The 22718-nt window shown below is 44.6% G+C and overlaps 1 protein-coding gene across 7 annotated transcripts in view; it reads right to left on the bottom strand.

Moving 5' to 3' along the window:
- Positions 1-6424: 6424 nt before the first annotated feature.
- Positions 6425-22718, bottom strand: part of Herc4 (HECT and RLD domain containing E3 ubiquitin ligase 4) — an 82878-nt gene continuing 66584 nt past the window's right edge. For all 7 annotated transcript variants that reach the window (XM_089581013.1, XM_089581016.1, XM_089581015.1 and 4 more), the window contains 6 exons: positions 20550-20632; positions 14309-14417; positions 13349-13423; positions 13088-13190; positions 12518-12570; positions 6425-7429 (listed from right to left, as the gene is read on the bottom strand). In XM_089581013.1, the coding sequence (XP_089437139.1) occupies positions 7274-7429; positions 12518-12570; positions 13088-13190; positions 13349-13423; positions 14309-14417; positions 20550-20632 (579 nt within the window). In that variant the 3' untranslated portion in view covers positions 6425-7273. The remainder of the gene's footprint in view (positions 7430-12517; positions 12571-13087; positions 13191-13348; positions 13424-14308; positions 14418-20549; positions 20633-22718) is intronic.

Raw genomic sequence — 22718 nt, 5'->3', positions numbered from 1 at the left:
TTGATTTTAATGGCGCAAAAGCAACTGGGGTTATTATGTGCCAAATACAAGGTTAGAGTTTTTGTTATAGGTAAAGCTTTTTATACTTATAGTTTGGTTTGGTTTGGTTTATTAGGGTTTAACATCCAAAAGCAACTCAGGCTATGAGGGACGCCGTAGTGAAGGGCACTGGAAATTTCAACCACCTGGGAATCTTTAACGTGCACTGACATCACACAGTACACGGGCCTCTAAAATTTTGCCTCCATCGAAATTCGGCCGCCGCGGCCGGGATCAAACCCGCATCTTTCGGGCCAGCAGCCCAGCACCATAACCACTGAGCCACCGCGGCAGGGCACCAAGCCAAACCAAGCTTATAGTTTGTTTAAAATACTAGCTTTGAGAAACTTCAAAATACATGAAAAATCAACCAGTGATCGATCACCTAAAAGCAACATGGGGTGTAACGCGATGCAGTCATTGAAAATGTTGTGAAATATTCCTTTCTTAGTTCTTCTAGTTTTATAAATGAAATTAAAAAATGGTTTACTGCAAGTTCAGCACCACACATTTCAGAGAGGTGTGTCTTGTTTTATCGGCAGGAAATTGTGTGTAAGGTGTGTGTGTCCAGTGCAGAGCCATCATAAAATAACTTCGGTAAAACATTTTTGATGTCTACACAGTTGCCATTGTCCTAAAATGGGCTTTACAGAATGCAATTTGTTGTTTACCTGCTCTTCCCATGCAGCCTGCCACTTATTTCTGAGTTTACTGTACATTAATTTCAAACAATCCCTGTGCGGTATGATCACTTGTTTTATTTGACCATTCCGGGCTTGTGCAGCACATGCATCTGCTTTCTCGTTACCCACAATTCCAACATGGCTAGGGACCCAGCAGAATTTAATGTTATGTTTTTTTGTGATTTTGACTATGTTATGTACGATGTTTCCCATTATGGGTGCAGCAGCATTTCTAAAGTGCAGCGCTTTGAGCATACTCATGGAATTGGTGTAAATGATGCTATTTTTGATGTTCTCTCTTACTATTTGTTCTACAGCTACGAAGTTCGCGTAACACTCGGCAGTAGAAACCGATGCGTATACTGGTAGTGGTATTATTTTTTCATTTTTTTCATGAATTACTGCACTTCCAACATGATTGTTTTTGAACCATCAGTGTAAAATTCAGTGTAGATGTCATATTTTTCTCGTATTGCAAAGAATTCTTGTAGTATGCACACACAGGGCATTTCCTTTTTGTGTAAATGTGTCAGCGTGAAGTCACGTACTGAAGGGAGGCTGTACCATGGTGACAAATATTCATATCTTTGGGCAGTATTCGGTAGGGCATCTAGTATTGCTAACTCTTTGCATTTATCTTCAAAGCGCAGTACTAATGGCCCGACAGAGTGTGGTTTGTTGTTGAATAATCTTTTGGATGGGCACTTGGTGACAATGGGATGGCAGAGATGTTTCGGAAGAGAATGTACTTTTCAGACATGTGCACGTAAGCGCGATTCTTCAATCCTCTAGAGCGGGTTCATTAGATTCAACATAAAGGCTGGCTACCGGCGGTGTTCTGTATGCTCCAGATGATAGGTGCAGACCAAGGTTATGAACAGGGTCTAATCATTTCAGGTAGGATGCTCTTGCTGAACCATATACTACACACCCGTAGTCCAGCTTCGATCGCACCAGAGAGCGATAGATTTGTAAAAGGCATGCTCTATGAACCCCCATCGTTTTCGTGAGATCACTTTTAAGACATTGAGGGCTTGAGAAGCTTTCTTTTTAAGGTTAATATGTGGTGGAAATACAAGTCTCTTGTGAAAAGTGATGCCTAAAAATTTGTGTTCTTGTTTAATTCGTAGTGCGGTTAGATTCAGGTATAGATTGGGATCGACCTGTATGCCTCGTCACAATGAGAACAGAACAGCTACTGTTTTTTGAGCAGCCAGTTTGTTTAGTGTGATTTATATTTGCCTCTCACAGGTAGATATGCTGGAGCAAGTGCATGCTATCCGTAGGTCATCTACATAAACCAAATACATTATTGGCATGGGTATTACTTTAGCTAAGGAATTCATTTTTACTGCGATGACTGTCGTGCTTAGAATACACACCCGAGGAACACCGTTCTCTTGGGTGAAATCTTGGAGAGAGTTGCTCCTAGGCGGACTCGGAATGTGCGGTTAGCCAGGAAGTCATTCAAACAGTTCAGCATCCTGCCATGGATATTGAGCTCTGCTAGGTCGCAGAAGATGCCGAACTTTCACGTGGTATCGTAGGACTTCTCCAGGTCGAAGAAGACCTCGATACAATGCTGCTTTTGAATCAACGCCTCCTACATGGCGTTTTCTAGGCGGACAAGGTGATCAGTGGTTGAACATGCTTTTTTAAATCCACAATGATGTATGTCTAAAAGTTGCTGAGATTCAAGTACGAAGGTCAGTCTAATGTTTACTACACTTTCGAAAGATTTAGCAACGCAGCTTATGAGGGCTATCGGTCTGTAACTGGTAAGACTTGTTGGTGGTTTTCCGGATTTCAGAAAAGATACTATGACTGCTTTTTTCCACTCATAAGGTATATTTCCAGTTATCCATATTTTATTAAAGAATTTCAACAGTGCCTCTACAGCAACCTGATAGAGATGGGCAAGCATAGTATAATGCACATTGTCTGGGCCTGGTGCTTTCTCTTTACCAAAAGATAATACCCTATTTAATTCCTGCAGTGTGAGGGGCTGACTGTAGTCCTCATGCATACCTGCTCCAGATGGAAGTTTTTGTTTTTCAGCTATTGCTTTGTGTTTCTGGAATGTGTTTGTGTGGTTGGACTTGAGACTTCAGCAAAATGCTTGCCCAATATATTGGCCTGTTCTTCTACCGATGTTTGTGTACCGGGTGTTGTCAATAGCGGAAGCGTGAAAGGAAAATGATCACTCGTAAATTTACGAACTTTTTCCCACATTTTCTTTGACATTATTGAACTATTTATTGAGGACACATATTTCTGCCAGGAGGCTTTCTCTGCATTTCCTCGAACGCAATGCACTCTGTCCTTGGCCCTCTTAAAGGTAAGCAAGTTCTCTGCAGTGGGATATCAACGGAGAGCACCCCAGGCTTTGTTTTGCTGTTTTTTTTTGCCAATGTGCATTCTTGCGTCCACCATATTTTGTGTTTCTTCTGTACGAATCCTGTTGTTTGTGGTATAGCGAGTGTTGTGGCTGATATTATGCATGCAGTAAACTTTTCATTAATTTTAATTTCACCTGTGCTAAGGTCGTCACAAAATTCATTTTCCGGACTGGCACTTCTTGTAAAAAGTGAATAGTCGGCGAGGTTAAGTTTCCAGTGCCGCGGCCTTCCAGTTTCCAGTGCCGCGGGATTATTGGAGATGATGAATGACTGATGACAGCAGGTAGGTGATCACTTCGCAAAGGGTCATTTAAAATATCTAATTTAAAATCGTTAAAAACGGATGGCGGTGCAAAAACTAGATCGAGGAAGCTCATTTTTCCAGAGCTTGGGCACCAATAAGTGGCTTTTCCCGTATTTAAGACAGACATTATTCGACAGGATAAAATCTTCGATTATTTGCCCTCTAGAGTCGCAGCGTTCGCTTCCCCAAAAGGGGGAGTGACCATTAAAATCACCAACTACCAGATACGGCTCTGGCAGTTCATCGATCAGGCCTTCTAAATCTTGGATTATTAATGTGATATGTGGGGGAACATATCCAGAACATATTTTTATGGTTTTGTAGCTGACGACGCTAGCCACAACCGCCTTAAGTTTTGTGTTGTTTGATTTCTTGAGCGGGGATGCCGCTTTGACAATTGCGACCTCTCCCGAGAGTCTATTTGCATGCTCGCGATCTCGTCGAAAAGTTTTTATAATGTCTTAAGATATTTATATGTTGTGAACCAAGATTGGTCTCCTGAAGACATAAAGCTAGAGGAGCATTGACCCTAGAATATGTGTTATGTCACTAATTGCTCAGCAGTTCTCTACAGTTCCATTGAACCACAAAAGTCATGTGTTTTTGGGTGGGAATGGAACGGAAGGAATTTACTTTTCTGGGCCCGTTATCAGGGCTGTCTTTTTTTCACTCGATAGAGCTGCTCTGCCACTGCAAAGTGGGCGGAGTGGGAGTTACATCCATCACCTCACCAGAGGTGCTGGAGGACTGTGGAGCCGCAGATGTGCGAGTTTCAGGCCGCCCCCGGCGGGGGAAGTCCTGCAGGGTGCTGACTCGTGGGCCGGCACTCCCTGCCTGGGGCATGGATGGCCCTGCCATAGGCTCGGTGAGGGTGGCCTGGGCAGATGTCAGAGAGCTGTGTGGTGCACTGCCCCTGCGCACCACATCAGCAAAGTTTTTTTTTTTGCAGAGAAGCTGAAAGTGTGTTTCACTTGGAAGAGTAGTCTCGCTTCCTTGAAAATGACATTCTGTTTTGTCTTCATTGTGATGATCTCTTTCTCATTCTTCCATGAGGGACATGACTTTGAATATGCGGGGCGATCACCTACGCAGTTTGCACAGCGAACTGCCTTCACAGTTATCGGAAGGATGGTCCTTTAAGGCATATTTAGGGCAAGTTTTGTGGCCACGGCAGCTCTGCGATCCTTGTGCATATCTTTGACAATTTAAACACCTTCGGGGGTTCGGGATGTAATGACGAACATTTTCAAGTAGCCTGCTTCTATGAACTCTGGAAGCGTGCTGGATTTGAATGTCAGAACTACATGGTTTGTTGGGATTTCTTTGTCGTCTTTCCTACTTTAATGCGATGGACATTTAGGACATTCTGGTCACTGAGACCCTCAAGGATCTCTTCCTCAGTGAGGTGGATAAAGTCTGTTTCAGAAATCACACCATGGACAGTGTTTAAGGACCGGTGTGCAGTGATTGAAACTGGGGTTTCCCAGTTGACACTATGGTGGACAGCTTGAAAAATTGGACATTGTCTGGGGTTTCCTACTTGACACTATGATGGACAGCTTGTAAAATCGGTCATTGTCTTTAAGCTCCAGTAGGAGGTCGTCACTAGGCATTTTTTTTTTAGCTTGTAACTAACCCCTGCCCAAGACATCAGTCAGACTTTTTGCTACAAAGAATGGAGATATCGTTAGGGCAGTTTTATATGTCTCTTCGCTATGGAGAACGTGGAATTTTGGGAAAGTTTCTTTGGATTTCTGGAGGTTTTGGGCTGTCACACTGGTCCACACTCTTTTTTGAGGGCGATCATTTTTTGGGAAGTGGGAGCCATGAAATATGTGCACTGTTTGGTGACGGTGCCAGCCGCCCACCACGGAGCCCAACGAGGGGATGGGACAGGAACTCGCAAGTCCTGCCCCGTCAGCCATACACCCCAACTATAACCCCATATGACGAAACTCGGAGTAGTTCGTCACACAAGGTTAACCCTAGTTGCCAGGAAAAAGGAAAAAATCAAGAAGTGAATAGGAGACAGGAGGGTTGTGAGCAAGGGATAGGAAAGTGAAAGACAGAGCGGAGGATAGGAAAGGGCGACTGCTGATTTCCCCCGGTCAGGTCAGGCCGGAGGTGCAGTCTACGGGAAGCTGGGGCCAAAGTGATGTGTTGCCTCCGCTGAGGGGCCAGTACTGTGTTCTTTCCTTGGAACAATGCATAAACAAATGGGTGATGCCTCGCAATACCACGGCAGAACTCTATGCGTGGCCTACAAGCATGCGCACCCACGCGATCACCATGCAAACACTTTCTTGACAGCAGCGCATGCGATGCATGTGGGTGGGAGAAAGATGGCTGTGCCACATTTCACTCCATGGATAGTCTGTGTCGAACCTCGTGCTTCACTGAAATGCAAACATCAGTGCGCTGTTGCAGCTTTGCGGCAGCGCATGCGGGGAGGCACAGGCCAGCCTTAAAACTTGCCTAGCCTACGGTCATGGAGGAAGAATAGCTTAGGAGAGGCCCTCACTATCCGGGCTGCATAAAAAGTGTGCCGGAAGTCACATGTTTTTGCAAGGACTACTGGGAACCTTTGGCTGATGGTGCAGCCAATAGTAACGTAGGGCGCAGTGGCATCATCTGCATCATCGACTGCGGCGCACGTGCAAGTGCAATAAGATGGTGGCCAACTCACGAGGGGGGAGCCCTCACGTCTGGGCTTCAAAAAATATGACGCAACAGCCTCTTCTAAATTCTTTCCTTCCTCCATGACTATGGTTAGGTAAAAATTGAGAAAACTGCTGGTGGCGCTAGGCAACAGTGAAAAAAAACATTGTTTTTCAGTTTCATTCTCTTAATACATGTACCAGACTTTCCTCCTTTAGGCTGTTAATTTTAGATGGCTGCTGTATGCAGTCACCGCTTCTCAATTCCCCGTAGTTCAAATCAGAAACATTTAACTCAGAATTTTCTCCTGCACTAGGAAAGCGTAAAGTACAGCCACTGAATCAAAGAGTAAAGGCCGCCTTTATTTTTCAAACTTTGATCAAACGCAACAAACTTACACAAAACACATGGCTCACAGAGCACGCATGAGCATCAGAGAAACAAAACAAAGGCTCATGCATGCACAAATAAATTAAATTGGTGACTGCAAGCCAGTAAAATCACTAAAAAACAAGACCAATAGAAAATATACGCCCAGTTGCGCCAATCACAGTATAACGGACTTAAGCCCATAAGGCCAAGAATAGAGACCAGGCTCCTTGGGCTTTATCTTTTCGTGCATTCTAAACACCTGTAGCTGAGAACTCTTTCATAATGCAAGGAAACAGCTCGAGGCTTGAGTGCCAAGCAGCATTCCAATACCAGTAGCATGTGCACATAGACTGTTCAGAATATTCAGTACCTTAACGCACCTCCAAGTGACAAAATGGTTAAGATGTTGGAAGTAGTTCTATTAAAATATATGACTAAACTTGCCATTTTACAAGCAAAATGTAGTTGCTCATTCACTGCCTAAGTATAATAACTGGGCACTCTACTGAGAAAATGCCCAATAAGGACTTGGTTTTGACTCAAATCTTGAGCCACAGTTGCAATTCTCTGGCAGCATGTGGGTTCTTTCATTTCTTGATGATATGCGACACAGCTTTTGGTATTTCTTGTGAGGAGCGCTGATGCTTCTCTATAGGCCTACAACTGCCTTGTGCGCCAGAGCTGGACATATCAGTGGCAGTTCCCTGCTTTATTCACCCGTTACCACTTGGGTAAAAAAAAAAAAAGAAAGAAAGGCAAGCGCAGCTGACAATTGTTCGGTGTGCTTGCTGCTTTTCCAGCTACTCTTGACAAAGAGGCTATACAAGACCAAATCCCTGGGCATTCTGGATGGCTAGTCGCAGTTTTTCTCGCATCACTGCTTCACTTGAATACATTGGAAGATCAAGCAAGTTGAAGCATGTGTGGGCCACAGGTAAGTGGCTGTCATCCACTTTCATCGGCTGTAGGACAACCTGCGGCATAAAGCATATGAAATTTGATCAGGAACTGTTCCCCTGACGTTTGCACTAAGGGAAGTGAATATTTAAATGAAAACTACATCAGAATCAGCTAGTTTAGAATTTCAGCTGTGGCACGCCCAGAGCCCTTCCCTGGTTATGTTTCTTCAAACCTCTCCCCTATAAAAGTGATATGCAAACCAAAAACATTGCCACCTTTGTCGTCAGCACTCAGAATTTTTGTGGTTCCCACAGATTAGGCACACTGACATAAGCAGACCCTGCCTACGCTCAGGCAGGGTCCTTTCGATACTTTCGTAATGGTAACCGAAATTATGTGCAGCATTATGAGAGGCTTCACATGCTGCCTGGGGTGACCACGCCATGGCCCACATCAAGCAGGAGTCTCAAGCTTGGCTTGCCAGGCAGGCCACATTGGTAAAAACAAAAAAAAATTATTTCTGAGGAAAGCAAATGGCACAGTAACTGCCTCATGTCTCAGTGAGTGAGGAAGGGATGAAGGAGGGAATTAAAGAAGCAAGAGATAAAGGTGCCGTAGTGGAGGGCTCCGGAAAACAATTTCGACCACCTGGGGATCGTTAACGTACACTGACACCTCACAGCACAAAGCGCATTTTGCGATTTGCCTCTAATGAAACGCCGCAGCCAGGACTGGCAAACTTTTGTCTTTCATTGGCTTGTACATGGGAAGAAGAGAGGAGGAAAAAGTGACCCCTTCATGCTGCCTGTGAGAATTTCAGTTCTAATGCTGTGTCGCTCGTAGCTAAGTAACGCTGTGCCACTCATATTAAGGTGACTCAAAGCTAGGGATCATTCGAAGTTAGATTAATACCACTGTTCGGCCGTTGACTGACAAGTGAGACAACAACTTGCTTGTGTCAAACAGTGGACAGTGATTGAGAAGACAATAGGCATGGCAAAGAAACCAAGATGGTACTGGCACAGTACTTTCAGAAGAATCGTTGAAACCTTTGCTGATAGTGGGCCACGTGAATTAGATGGTGAATTAGAGGGTACAGCCTTCTACTAGTTATAGCTTGACACAATCAAGAGAAGCCTGAAGCAAGTAGTGGTGGATGTAGCTCAGTGATCCAGACAGTGGTTTGCAGCTTCATAATGAGATGAACGCATGAAGCATTTGTTTGAATTCTTGTTAGAAAGTGCCACACTGCAAACAGTGGGAATCGGGCAGCATCTCACAAGCGTCTCCAGGCATAGCCTGGGCAGAGGGCACATTTGCTTTCTCTACACAGTAAACTTCCACTTTATTTGATCCAACGCTTTGGTGCTCATTTAACCATGCGTATTTTAGCCAGTCCTCTTGCACATTTCAATAAATTTGGACTGCAAATTTCGGTACAGTATTAAGTTATCGCACTTAATAATTAAGCAAGAGCAGGTTTAAGGAAAGGACACCCCCTCCTTATGCAAGGACATTTTCATGGGAAAGCACATTGGCTAGTTTTTTTTTTCACTAACCATACCCTTTCTCAATAAAGCTTTACAATGTGTGATGTCTTGAAATATGGCTAAAAGAAAGTTTAGCTAAAGCCCACTGCATATTTGTAAGCACCAGTACAAAGTGCCAGTAGAAAGTAATCATGTCATACCTACACGAGCGTTAAAAATATGGAGCTCTGTTTTTCTGGCAGTGCGGTGAAGTGAATTTTTCGCTGCTCAGTTTATCGGACGAAGCATAAGCTTATTGCTGCTGGTGTATAAGGGGCCTACAGATGCTTTTACAGAATGAACTAGAAGTGCATGAAAGAGTTTTATATTTTTATTACAGCATAGCACACTTGATGCTCGCCATTTTCAGGGTTGCCAGATGGCTCCGACCTCAGGTAGCCAAATTGGCTTCCGTAGTAGCCCAAACGTAGCCAAAAGCGAAATTTTTGCGTAGCCCAAAAGTAGCCAAAAAATATTTGTTTTTGTGACGACATTTCTTAAGCATATTGAATTAATTTTCGGCAAGAATATTTTCATATTAGATTTCTTTCCCGCACATGATGTCTGAGGGGGTGCGCACGGCGTGTTCTTTCCGTTGTTACATTTCGCATCCATCATGCGCGCTAACCAGTGCGGCTAACCAGGTGCGCTAACCAGGTCCTAAAGATGGGGCTGAAGTTCCACTTTGCAGGTGCGGCAGTAGGCCATATCACCTGAGGCAGGTGACGACAGCCAGTCTGCACGCGGAAAAGAACGGCGGCGCTATATAGCGTAATCACAGCTCTAGTTTAGGAATATTTCACCTTTTAAATGTTCGCGCGCAGATTAGACACATCGACAGTGAAAATACTTTACTATATACTTACACAGCCTCACATTTCAATTTTATGCTTTAAGAGAAAGGTTCTCACTGAGAGCGTCACCTCAAAGCATCTAGCGAGCGCCCTCTTGATGCTACATTCTACGATATGCATGAGCTCAGAATAAATCAAGGATATATGCCATTAGATGGTAATCTGTGTCGATTTTATCTTCAGTCTAACAGCACGTTCACAATAATGAGAAAAACATATTGCCATTGAATTCCGGCTCTTTTTTCCATTCCTTTTGGAGTCCCGGATGTACATCACCCACTTGCCCATTCTGATTAAAGTTCTCGTAACGACGGATCTAATGCCATGTCATGCCACTAACTTCCGCCGCCTTCGTTAGTTACAGTGGGTTCCGCGCCACGCCGAAGAATGGCTCTATGGTTCCGCATGAGTGCACGCAGATTACGCAACGGACACGGCGCTCTCGCGTCGCTCGCAATGAATCTCGAGGGCTGCACATGTGCCGCTTGAGGCTGCAGAAAAAGCGTAGGCTCTAGCGAGTGGCGCGCTTGCTGTGTCCACCACGAGAATAGGAAGAAACAGAAAAACCTTATTAATGCGTAAGCATTACTTGCCTCATGCGTATCTTGAGCAGAATGTGCCCGCAGAAGCAGAATACACAATACAAGAAAAGAAATTCCTGGCGGTGGGTTTCCAACCAGCCACCTACCGCAGCCGAAGCGGATGCCCCAAACCACTAGGCCACGTCTACGGTTAACGGCTAACATGTGAGGATCACGAAACCAGGCAACAGAAGTGAAACAGTAGCATTTAATGCTTACGCATTCGCACCACGTTGGAAGACGTAAGTTCTCTTAGTGTTTTCCCTCTATTCTTGTACCATGGTTACCCGTGGTGCACCGTCGATGGGAGAACGCTCACATGTGCAGAGAGCAACAGTCTATGTTCGGTGGCGCGCGCGCGAAGGTGGCGTTAGTTCGATGATTAAGTGGAATATAGGCCGTGACGTGTTTCCGGGGGGCAACTTTCACGTAGTGTCCACTCTTCATAAAAGAAATCGAAAGGCCATGATCCTTGACCGCCTGAAACACATGTTTCCTCGAACACAGCGTTGTCATTTTGTAGCAGACGCGCTCCATTTCTTTAACCTGCTATAGCCTCCATTTTGATTCCGGCATTCCTTTTATTTCGGTCACTGTATAATTGTAACAGAGCACATTATAACAAATTTAACTTTTTTTTCACGCACGTTAGTTAGTTATATGGGGTTTTATGGCGCATAAGCAACTATGGCTATCATGCGCCAAACTTTTTCACGCATGAAAAAAATGTAGCCCAAAAGTAGCCACATAGCCAAAACGAAATTTCTGACGCCAACTCGCACAAAAAGTAGCCCAATTTGGCTATTAATAGCCCAATCTGGCAACCCTGGCCATTTTTCTGATGTGCAATCAGGAAGGAATGAAAGCCAGAAGCATCAATAACATCAGTCGCTCTACCCACCATTCAGTGAAGCCTTCCAAGGCCTGCGACACTGACTTGGTGGGGTCTTCACACGTTACTACCAGCATCACTGGCCAAGCAGCAAATGAGCAAATGGTGTGCTGAACACCTATTAGTAACGGGACACTAAGGGTGAATACGAAGTGAAGCTAGTGCATGCCACTAATGTGATGTGTGCTAGCTAAAGTGACAGCGTCACATGATGACAAATGTGCCATTTTACTGAAAACAGAGCTCTGAAACCCACAAAATTACGCGATGGGGGAAGTATGCGTGACGACAATCCTCACAGATTCCTTCAACTATGCCTGGTGACGCGAATTCTTCACCGGCCACGATCGGTTCGATAACGATAACGACTGCCTTGAATTCAACAACAATTGCCTTGACATCACGCAAAAAAAGAATGATCTCTTGAGCACTTCAGTCAGAAACAAAAGTGTTTTTCAAGTAAAGACTCGTAGGTCAATGCTAAGGTACTGAGAACATGCGCCTCCGGGCACCCTCTTGCAGAGGGATCTCACGAGCATCCAGAATCGAAAGCCGATCTCGAAAACAGCACCCAGCTGTTGTCCTTAGTTTTTTTTATGAGGTGAGATAACAGAAGTTAAAAGGAAATATCGGCAATAATTGGGAATGAAAAAGAACAATACAGGAACAATGACTCGATTGGTCTGAAACAGTCAACTGTTGCTCTCAACCACAATGCATGCGTTACCACTATGATCTGAGGCTAGCATATGCTCACACATGAGCTGCAGCACACTAGCCATATGATGGATGTGACAGTTGATACGGGATGGCACATCCTCAAGCAGGCATGTGACCTGTAAGAGCTGGGCACATAGCTAGCCATGTGGATGCCTTGTCCAAAACACCAAAACCTCCGGCATATGAGGCAATATACTCAGCTAGTAGACCACTGCTGCAATGATTTGGCTGCAAAGACGCACCTTTTCAAAATGCTTCATCCCTGCTTCAGACCAGGGATGATTGACCCGACCAGAAAAAATTACTAGGCAATGACTGGAAGAAAATGTGTCCCCACTGTACATATCTACAAACTGCATGTCACGGAATCTTCATCAAGTTTATTATGAAGATGCTATAAACAAGTACAACACATCTAGATGATAACAGAAAAAGGGAGCTGGCTTCGGGCACCACTTGGGTGATGCTCTGCCCCAAGGTGGGGCAGCCAAGGCAAGCAGAGCAACCCCCCCCCAAATAGCCAACAACTCACTCACATTTTGTACACACTAACAGATTAAAAGCGTAAAAGACTGAAGAAAGTTACCTTGATCTCGCTCATTCCAAGGATGGGAATTCGGTCCGATCCTGTCAAGAAAACTGAAAAAAAAAAGAAAAGAAAAAAGTGTGCACTAAGAAACAAAGTACAGATTATCTGCTCTGGGAGACAAACAAATGTAATCCCACTCAAGAAAACACATCTCGACATATTAAAGCACACCTCTACATTCACAAGTGGTGGAATTATACAAAAATTACTCAGTGAAACCAGAATTAGCTCACTGCTTCTGAATGATCAAGCTATCATCGTAGTAAAAGTCATAGCTAAGTGATCACAAGTTGTCCACAGGAGTAAGTGTGAGGCTCTTTATCATGGACTACAGCGCACATGAACCTCTACACAGGCACACTGCACTCAAAGCACATTATTAACAACACTGCAAACAAAGATGTCTCAACGATATACTGAGGTTCAACTATTAGCTTCACTCAAAAAGGAGCCTGAACTTAAGAAATCGGCCTGTAATTCAGTGCCAGCTGTCCCATAAAAGGCAGTCAACAGTTATGAAGACTAACACAATTCACAAGAATTCAATGATGATAACAAGAAACTTACGCAGAAACTTCTTCTTCTCATCATAGTCAAGGCTGTGGAAGACTTTCCAAAACATTCGCACGGTTGGATGATTTCGGTGAAACTCATCTTTGTATTCGGCATTCTAAAAAAAAAAAAAAACAGCGTTACACACCACTTCATTGCTCAAGGGTTGTGTGCTACAGCACATGCAATCTTGACACGACCACGTTAATTAACACATTATAATCCCACGTATCAGTTCTGTTTATGAAACTTTTATCTCTAATGCAACATCCATACCTTCTCAAGTTCGTCCCAGTTGTAATTTTCACTGCCAACCACCAAGACCATCAACTCCTGAGCATGGAACAAGTCCTGGATGACAAAATAAACAACACACACAAACACACACTGTCTCAATTCCCTTGTGGACAAATCACCTTTGTGTACAAGCACTGCAAATGTGGCAGATCTTCTTACCAAAGCCAAATAGTTCTTTTTCGTGTGACTCTTTTATGAAAACTTTACACTGCAAGGTTCAAAAGTGTCTATGGAACACTCCCTGAGGTGGAGTAACTTTACAGTAAGGAAGTAATCACAGCTCAGTACTGCTTGAGCTCAGTCATACGGCCACCAACGAAAAACAACTGGTGGTTTACCAATATTGTGCAAAAGCACAGTTTTTTGCAGGCGGACACCACCGCCACATACCTCAAAGTGCGATTGAGGTGTCCACTGACCCAGGGGAGCCAGTTATGCCCCTTTCCTTTCCTTTCCTCCAAATCAACGGAGCCTAAGCCTCGTGCTGGTTTTGAGAAAAGGAAAGGCGCATAACTGTTCACGCCGCAGGTGCAAGTTGATGAAGGCAATGCCCTGCAATGCACAATGCGAGTGTGTGCTGCAGTTTAAAACAAGGCTTGTTCAGCTGCAGCAATAGCCTAGCAGTCTCATGCAGCTGCCTTTGAAGCTGATCTGTTCACGCCGACATGAGTTCTTCTACCAGCTGTGAATATTTATGTGATTTCTTCTTCTGGCTCTTTTTTCTATGCTTCCAAGGTGAACATACAAGATGCGATTTTCAAAGGCTCTGAAACTCCAGATTATTGCTTTTGCACTAAAAGCTTTACAGTTTGTCCAAAGTAAGATCAAAAAAGCTCTCATTCACACTGCCTCATGTTGGATATGAATAGAAGCTGTACAATGTACATAACTGCTGGAGCACTGAACAACAATGTTCTTTCCAGGAACAGCTCTACTTGCCAGGACTTTGCTGCTGCAGACCTTGTAGAAGCCTTGAGCAAAAGCATCAAAACAGTGCTGGACAGATGTAGTAAGGACAAAATCCACATAGAGATCCACATACTCCTGCCTGCAATACCATGAAACATTGTCCAATGTCACATAATGCACAGTATGCTATCCAATGCATGCATACAAAAGATTTTATTTGTTTGTGTAGTAGTACAGCAGCAGAACAAAAAACAGATGCAGGACAAGCATGCCTTTTGGTTATAGCTGTCTCAAGGTACATGATTCAGGAGCCCCAAATATGCAAAGCAATGTGACAGCAATGTTGATAGAAATGTGGATCCTTACACAATTCCTGCAATGCTTGTTTTGAGCATAACAGAAAACCCAGCAGTTTGAACCACTTAATCAGTTTCAATGCGCAAAAGTGTGTCTTTGTCAGGCAATGCAGTGCATGCAATGTCCAGATGCCATTGCATTCACCAGATGAGTTCAGGGCCTTTATGGCTAGAACACAGAACCTCGTTGTTACTTTCCCAAATTGTGCGTTTTTCCGGCTGCTGTGTATTTGTGAGTCAGTCCCATTCTAGCTCCCACAGAAACCAATGCAATGCAAATCCGACTGTTACATTACAATCGTGGCAGCGTTCCCACATGGTGCAATGCAAATGTCATCTCGTGCTAATGCTTCACCTCATGCCGGTGCTGTGACAGCTTTCGTTTAGCATGCACAAAATGGTGCTGGCACACCAGCCAAAGTGGGACTCGCGCTCCATTGGCACTTGACTGCCGTTGCGCTACACTCATGCTGACACAGACGCCAAGCACGCTTAAACCCGGACCACAAAACAGCGCTTGCCTGGCGCTGCATCACTGTCCCATCTACCGGAGTCGTTACTGGCAAGAGAGGGCGACGAAACACAAGCGCGTACGAACTGGCGTCTACAGACACAGGTGTGAAGAGGTCATGGACACTGGGAGAATTATTTTCTGCTGTAACTAATTGCCCCATTCAGCTGGTGATGCGAACATACTGTGGAGGCAAAGGGGGCAGCTGGCATGGAGGGAAGCAGCAGTGCTTTCATCTTCTTAGAAGTGGACTGCGCCTGTGGACAGCACAGTACCGCAGATTAATCCAAAATTCGTGGTCGATGCATGGTTTATCACTGGCGGCTACTGGTCTCCACCTGAGAGAAATTTCGTGCGTCGACGGATCTCCAAGCATCGCCTCGCTGCAAGTGCCAGAATTTCGCCTGAGGCGGCTCCAGTAGCTAAGATGATGATGCAACGCCACAGAAGTGCTGCTTTATGGTTGGCGTGAATTTTGTTACGGCTGCTGGTGCAGTTCGCGCAAGCGGAAATGTGAGAAACAACTGCAGTTGAGCCCACTTATAACAAACCTGACTGTTGCGCGGATTTCGCTTGTTGTATCCGAAGTTCGTAACAAGTGCACTTTCCATATGATAGCAAAAATTGAAAGCCAAGCAGAATTGCTCTGTATTCCTTAAGTCCATTACGCACGTTTGAGCAGACCCTATCACAGCACTTTCCAAGCTATCCAGTGTGGCCATCTCGCAGTGGTCTCATCGCAGAGATCCTTGCTGCCAGAATATCAGTACACATCGCAACGCATTGCTAAGTACTTTAGGACTCCACCAGGATGACGTCCTGTGCTTAAAGCATGTCCTGGGATCCTGGAGTGATGCCGCTTTGGCTGCATTTGGGACAAAAGCCTTACTAGCTTATCTTAGGAACAAGGTTTTGGTAGACACACTTTGAAGATCCTGTGTGTTTGTGAGTGCATGAGTGCTGTGTGCTTCATTTCACTTTTTTTTTTCTCCTCTTCTTTTCCCTCTTCCTTCATCCTCATCTAGAGTACAGAAAGGTGTGCTGTCGGGCTAGTTGGTTTTGCATTATGGTAAGAAATTAGCGCAAAAAACAGAGGCAAAGGACAATGGAGGAGACACATGGGACGATTAACAAGTGCTCCTGCCAACTGTTTTATTGCAGTGCAATGAAGAGAATATAAAGGATAACATGAGCATGTGTAAAGACGGCGGGCAGTACAAGCACACACATCACGCAACTGCAGTTTGATGTGGCAAAAAGGAATTGATATAAACGCATTCAGAATCATAAATCTGCAAAGAAGTGTCACTCACGCAGCAGTGAGATAGCTTTTTGATATAGAAGGCTTCTAGAAGAAACCGAGCCTTTACATTTGGCACTCCTGCCCAGAATCTTTGTGTTATCAAATCGAGCCCTATACGTGCTTACACAAGAAGAAAAATGCAGCAGAAGGTTTCAGGTTTTGTCACTATTTTCTATATTTTTTGCATGCTCCCGGAGCCGGTCATTGATGTAGCAGCCAGTTTGGCCTACATGTGAACACCCGCATGAAAGAGGGATACTGTAAACCACTCCTGTGGGGCGATTGACACAGGCGATGCCATGTCTCTTTTTGCAGCCCCGTCGCTATCATCCGCAATGAGATAACAAGGCTTTGAAAGCTTCTTGGGGGCTGAAAACACCAAAGTTACGTGGTGCCTGCCAGCCACTTTCTTCAGATTGTGCGACACCTGGTGCCCATATGGGACCATCACCGGCTTCGAAGAAGGGAGATATCCCTTCTTCCTTCAAAACCCTCCTGCAAAAACAAACAGGCGCCCAAAAAAGACCTGATCTCCCTGGCCACTGCATCTATGACCGGCTCCGGGAGCATGCAAAAAATACAGAAAATAACGACAAAAACCTCGAACTTTGTGCTGCATTTTTCTTCTCGAGTAAGCACATGTAGGACTCAATTTGATAACATGAAGATTCTGGCCGGGAGTGTCAATGTAAAGGCTCAGCTTCTAGACTTCCATTTAAAAAAGCTATCTGATCACTGTGTGAGTTGCGCTTCTTTGCAGACATGATTCTCAATGCAGTTATCTCGATTCCTTTTCGACCACAACAAACTGCACTTGTGTGATGTGTATACCTGTACTGCCCGCTGTCATTGCGCATGCTCATGTTTTCCTTGATATTCTCTGTATTGCACCGCAATAAAACAGTTGCTTGTTAATCGTCCCATACGTCTCCTCTGTTGTCCTTTGAGTCTGTTTTCTGCACTAAATTCTTTACATCATCTGGAGTAGCATGCGAGGTTAGCTATCAGGTACACCTCTCCTATTATCATTAAAACGTTTCTCTCTTGCTGCCGACAAGCTGATTCACAACCGTCATATAACCAACTGCGGTTGACACGACGATGACAAATGGCATTAGTTTGATAAAAAAACCAGTACATTGTTTAAATTTACTCTCCAAAAAAACCATGTTGGTCAAAACAAGGTAGCTATTTCTATATCTTCCATGCATCAGAGACACGTTCTACCATTAACACCAGTGGCAGTACCCAACTGCATCCATACCAAACAGCTAAGCTTAAGAAGGGAGCTACAATTCAATTTTAAAATCACAATTTTTTTGGTGCAACCTTTGTGTCCAAGGTGTTGATTCTGCGAAAGTTTGTTCAGAAATGGCATAGAAAACTTTTATTAAGAGTTTTTTGATCAGTGGATGCAGTTGTTTTTATATATACAGTTGAGCCTCATTATAACGAAGTTGAAGGGGACTGGCAAGTACTTTGTTATGGCCACAGCTTCGTTATAGTCCATACTGACTGAGCCTCCAAGAGGAATCGTCATGCCTTTGTTATATCCATAATTTCATTATAAACTGTTTCGTTATAACAAGGTTTGACTGTATATCCAGATGCAGGAAACCATGATTGGTGAGCTTGGCAGCAATTGTATGCCAGCAGAACTGACAAATGAAAAACCAGGCCCCAGCCACCAGGGAGTAATTTTACAGCTTTGGTATAAAGTGTAGCCACCATTTACATTTCCACATGCAAGCGTTACGGCCCACTGATGTACGCCCTATCTGCGACAGTTTTGCTGAACAATGGCTGCCGCTTCAATCAAGATATGTAAAACACTATGGCGCCATCGACGAACCCCTACTCAAAGTACCTCACTGTTGGCACGAAAGGTGTGCCAGTTTTCCACCTATACTTTTTTTTTTCTTTACATGAAAAAATGCACGCAAGATAGCATAGACCAAGATAAAATATGACAAAACACTTCTAGAGGAAAAAACACCATACCCTTAACAGCACACAAGCCATATTTTACCGAGACGGTGCCATGAGTTGGGACCGCTTATACCAGCAGTACCTACTGCTCAGCAGAATGTCGCTTAAGCTATACTCCATTTCATACATAGCAGTCAACAAAGCCAAAGCTAGCGCGTCTGTTTGTGTAGGCAAAGTCCATGCCCAAAAAGTAGTTCGCCATTCAACCAGAGTGAACACGCACGTACTATTTCATTTCAACAGGTATCAAGTACCGTGACTGGAAACTTCATGCACTTTGTTTCACCTCTTGCCACATTTTCGTCCCGCGACTCATTGAGATTTCGAGAAGTAAGAATGACCTGTGACAGAATGATATGCAGCTGGCAGGCCAAATCGCTCAGACTCCATTTCACCCAAAAAGTAGTTCACACTCAGTTGAATTTATAGCCAGAGAGCCAGAACACTCAGCACCTCGGAACATCAACCATGACTCCCAATGCTAGCTCTTCGTTTTATATTGCTCTTTATTTTTGTTCATACACTCGCCAAGGCTCTGACAACAAATGATATGTGGCGGAGTAATATGGTTTAGCGGGCGCACTACTTCCGCAGCCTCCTCTGCATTGACTGCTATGTATAGTTTGACAAGATCTTCAGTGCCAAGTTAAAAATTATAACCAGTATAGGGGGTATGTGGGGTTTAGCGTCCCCAAGCGACAAATGGGAGGGACACCACAGTAGAGGGCTCCAGATCAACCATAATATATGTTGACGCGTTTTGGTCAGTTGTTGGTCTCTTTAAATAAGTACATTATTATGAAAACAAATTTTTCAACAGAAGAACTGGCAACCCTAGTTGTGTGTATTGTAATATCCCGAGTCATTGCCTATCCCCTTTTGGGCAAAATATCGATTGTGTCAAAACCACTGAGTCACCGCCCTCCCCTAGAAAATTTCAACCACAGGCATCGAAATTTGCGAAAAATACCCTCCCGAGCGTCAAGACAAAAAAAAAAAAAAGAGGAGACAGAAAGAAACATCTGTTTATGCATCCTCCCGAATTTTCACGACCCCAAGCTCAAAGGATGGTCGTGCAAAAGAAAAATGATAATGATAACAAAGGTAAGCATTCTTGTGTTCGCAAGCACAAGGAAGTCTGTTGGTGCCCGATACGGAACAGGAGGTCACTATCTCCTCGTACTATGATATGCAGCGTCGATACCAATGTTGTTGTTGCAATCCGATTGCCGGATGACCCCCTGCTTAATGGAACTGGATCTAGCTGCAGTTGTGTGCAACAGAAGCGCTTTCTTTCAAAAGGGGTCTATTTAAAGGTGCACTGAAGAGGAATCTGAACTCGTCTTTTTGCCGCGGGAACTCAATCTGCACGTTCCGAGCATTCTTAGAAACTTTGATTTATTGCCCTGTGTGGCTGATTTTCCTAATTAAATCGAATTAACGTCCGGCTCCCACCTTTTTTTTTTAATTCTCCCTCGTACGATGGGTGGAGTCGACCAACGCGTGGAGTGCCTTTCAGCCAGTCCCGTGGCGGCTTGCCGCTCTGCCATCGGCGGAGTAATACGTAGTAGTCCGTAGAAGCAAATAGTCCGCGCGTATTTTTATTTCTGCGGGCTTATTTTGCGGCTATATTATCTGCGAATGAAACTATTTATTCACGGAAACCTAGAAAACAAAATAAAGCGAAAGCAAAGCCTCCACGGAGCTGGCTGCAAGGCACTCCACGCGCTGGTCGACTCCGCCCACCATACGAGGGAGAATTAAAAAAAAAGGCGGGAGCCGGACGTTAATTCGATTTAATTAGGAAAATCAGCCACACAGGGCAATAAATCGAAGTTTCTAAGAATGCTCAGAATGTGTGGATCGAGTTCCCGCGGCAAAAAGACGAGTTCAGATTCCTCTTCAGTGCACCTTTAAGCTGCAGTTTCAGCTGCAGTAAACTGAATATTTTTTAGTTTTCTAATTTTTCTTTGTTTGATCTTTTTCTATGAATTTCAGGTGGCGGGGGTGGAGGCGATGACTCGGGATATTACAGTAGTGTACAAAAAATGTAGCTTTGAGACTGGTGATGAGCTACACATTGAGCACAGAGGAGTGAGGCAATGTACTTACCGGTTTTCTTTGGTTACTTTTATATTGGTGCCGCCTTTCTTGAGCTCATGACTGAGTGTGTGGCCATAGTGCTCCACTGAGACCTAGATAAAAAAAAAAAAAGATCATGGCAGCTGCAACTACAAAATCAAGGCTGCCTATAAATATGGCAAGCAATTGCTGAAATACTGAAAAACACTGAAATTAAGATAAATAATTTTCCAAACATTTCATTCATATATGTGCCTACTGGCTGTGCAGTTGTCTTCAATACTGAAAATAAATTGGCCAGTATACCCACATGACTTGATGGCAATGTTGATGTCACCCTTCCCCTTTGTGAATAGAGGGTTTAACACCCCGAAGCGACACATGGGCTATGAGGGATGCCATAGTGGAGGGTTCCGGATTAATTAAGAAACCCGGGTTTTTTTAACATGCACTGACATTGCACAGCACAAGGGGCCTTTTGCATTTTGCCTAAATCAAAACGCAGCCACTACAACTGGGATTGAACCTGGGACCTCCGACTCGGTTACTAAGCCAGAGGACCCGGGTTCTATCCAAGCTGTGGTGGCTGTATTTATTGGCAACAGAAGGTGGTCAACTGTCCAAGCTTCCCACCCTTTACATTAAAGATTCGACTTGCACCTACGCCTCAGAAATTGCAGGGATTGCTTCTGTATATTTGCTACAATCTAGGAGAGCACACTAATTGAGTTCCATTACCACATGTTCACGAACCACATTCTTACATACTTGTTCAATGCTGTATTTACCCAAACGTAGCATGACCCGTATTGTAATGCAAGGGTCGCTTTTGAGGCGCAAAACAGAAAAAAAAAAGGTACACGAATTTAACACAAGGTGCAAGGTTCGATACAACAGTACACAGAAAGCTGAGTAGACATTTCTGAACAAAAGCACCAAGAACCTGGCATTCCTACATCTTGTCTTCAAGGAAAGGCGGCTGAGACATTCCTTTGCTTCGGCTGCCTTCGCGCCGAAATAAAGTACGGCAGTTGCTACCAAAGTTACCAAGCATTCTCGCACGTCCCTTCTGTTTAAAGATAGCTGCACAGAAGATTCTCTGGTCAGACTGATATCAAAATACCCACGGAGTTCTGCCGAGCAGTCACCACATCGACCCTGTGCTTTAGAGACCTTGTCGTGCAGTGACTCATGCAGTGACTCAGAGCGCAGTGACTCGTGCCTCCTTAATGGTGCCGACTACTCTTAGCAACAATAGGGGATATTCAAAATTCCGCAAGTGCGCTTTCCCGCATAACAAAGTTGCCCCAAACAAGATGGCTGACCATGCGTTTCCAGCTGAAACAAAGCAAGAAAGACTGTTTTTTGTTTGATTCTTCCAAAATACGTTTCTTACATTCTATCCACACCTTTAGCGCCTGTCCTGTAGCCTACATAGTTCCTTTACAGCGAAGCTGGCCATCTTGTTTGAGGCAACACAGTTATGTGGGAAAGCGCACTTGCGGAATTTTGAATATCCCCTATTAAGCAAGCTGTCATATTACGAATGGAGACATCCAAAAATGCGCGGCAGCACGAGAGTTCAATGTCCCTGAAAACTGCATCAGATACTGAGGAAACCAGCAAGTGTGCCTTTTCTCCAGAAACAGCCACGCCAAGCTTTCCATGCCCCCATAAAGGGTTACTGCTGCTAAAATACTGTCACGGACTAGAAGATGACAAAGCGGGCAGCGGCACTAGGTCCTCAGCCATCAAATCATGCCATCACCATCCGTCATGTTGTCCTGTTTTCATCGGCTTATCACGTAGCATTTGGTGTGAGGTGCGGGGTAGCACCATCATCCTGGCTCTGGAGCTTCAGCGTTCTGCATCTGCCATGGTCGTCAGCTGAGTGTTCCTGTCTGCACTGCCCAGTAGTGCCCCAGCTCGCCAGACCAGAACTGACCTCGCCGTTCACACCAGCCCCGTCCCCTGCCCCGACTAGAAGACATGACGAATTGGCGACGACACCGTGACCAGACCCCATAAATCCGACCCTAGAATCCGCCTACATATTTGAACAAAGCACCCTGCCTATGCTGTTTGGTGCACTTATGGGCCTCGGCTGTCACCTCCAGGTGACCTGTGGCCCGGAAGCTTCATGGGCCAGCGCTCATCACCGTCTCATCCACTGTGGTGGAAAGCTCTTTACCTTCTTCC

The sequence above is a fragment of the Amblyomma mixtum genome, chromosome 3, assembly GCF_055824585.1.
Source record: "Amblyomma mixtum isolate Tamu chromosome 3, ASM5582458v1, whole genome shotgun sequence".
Classification (NCBI taxonomy): domain Eukaryota; kingdom Metazoa; phylum Arthropoda; class Arachnida; order Ixodida; family Ixodidae; genus Amblyomma; species Amblyomma mixtum.
Note: the sequence above shows the minus strand (reverse complement) of the source record. Positions and strands in the feature narration are given on the sequence as shown.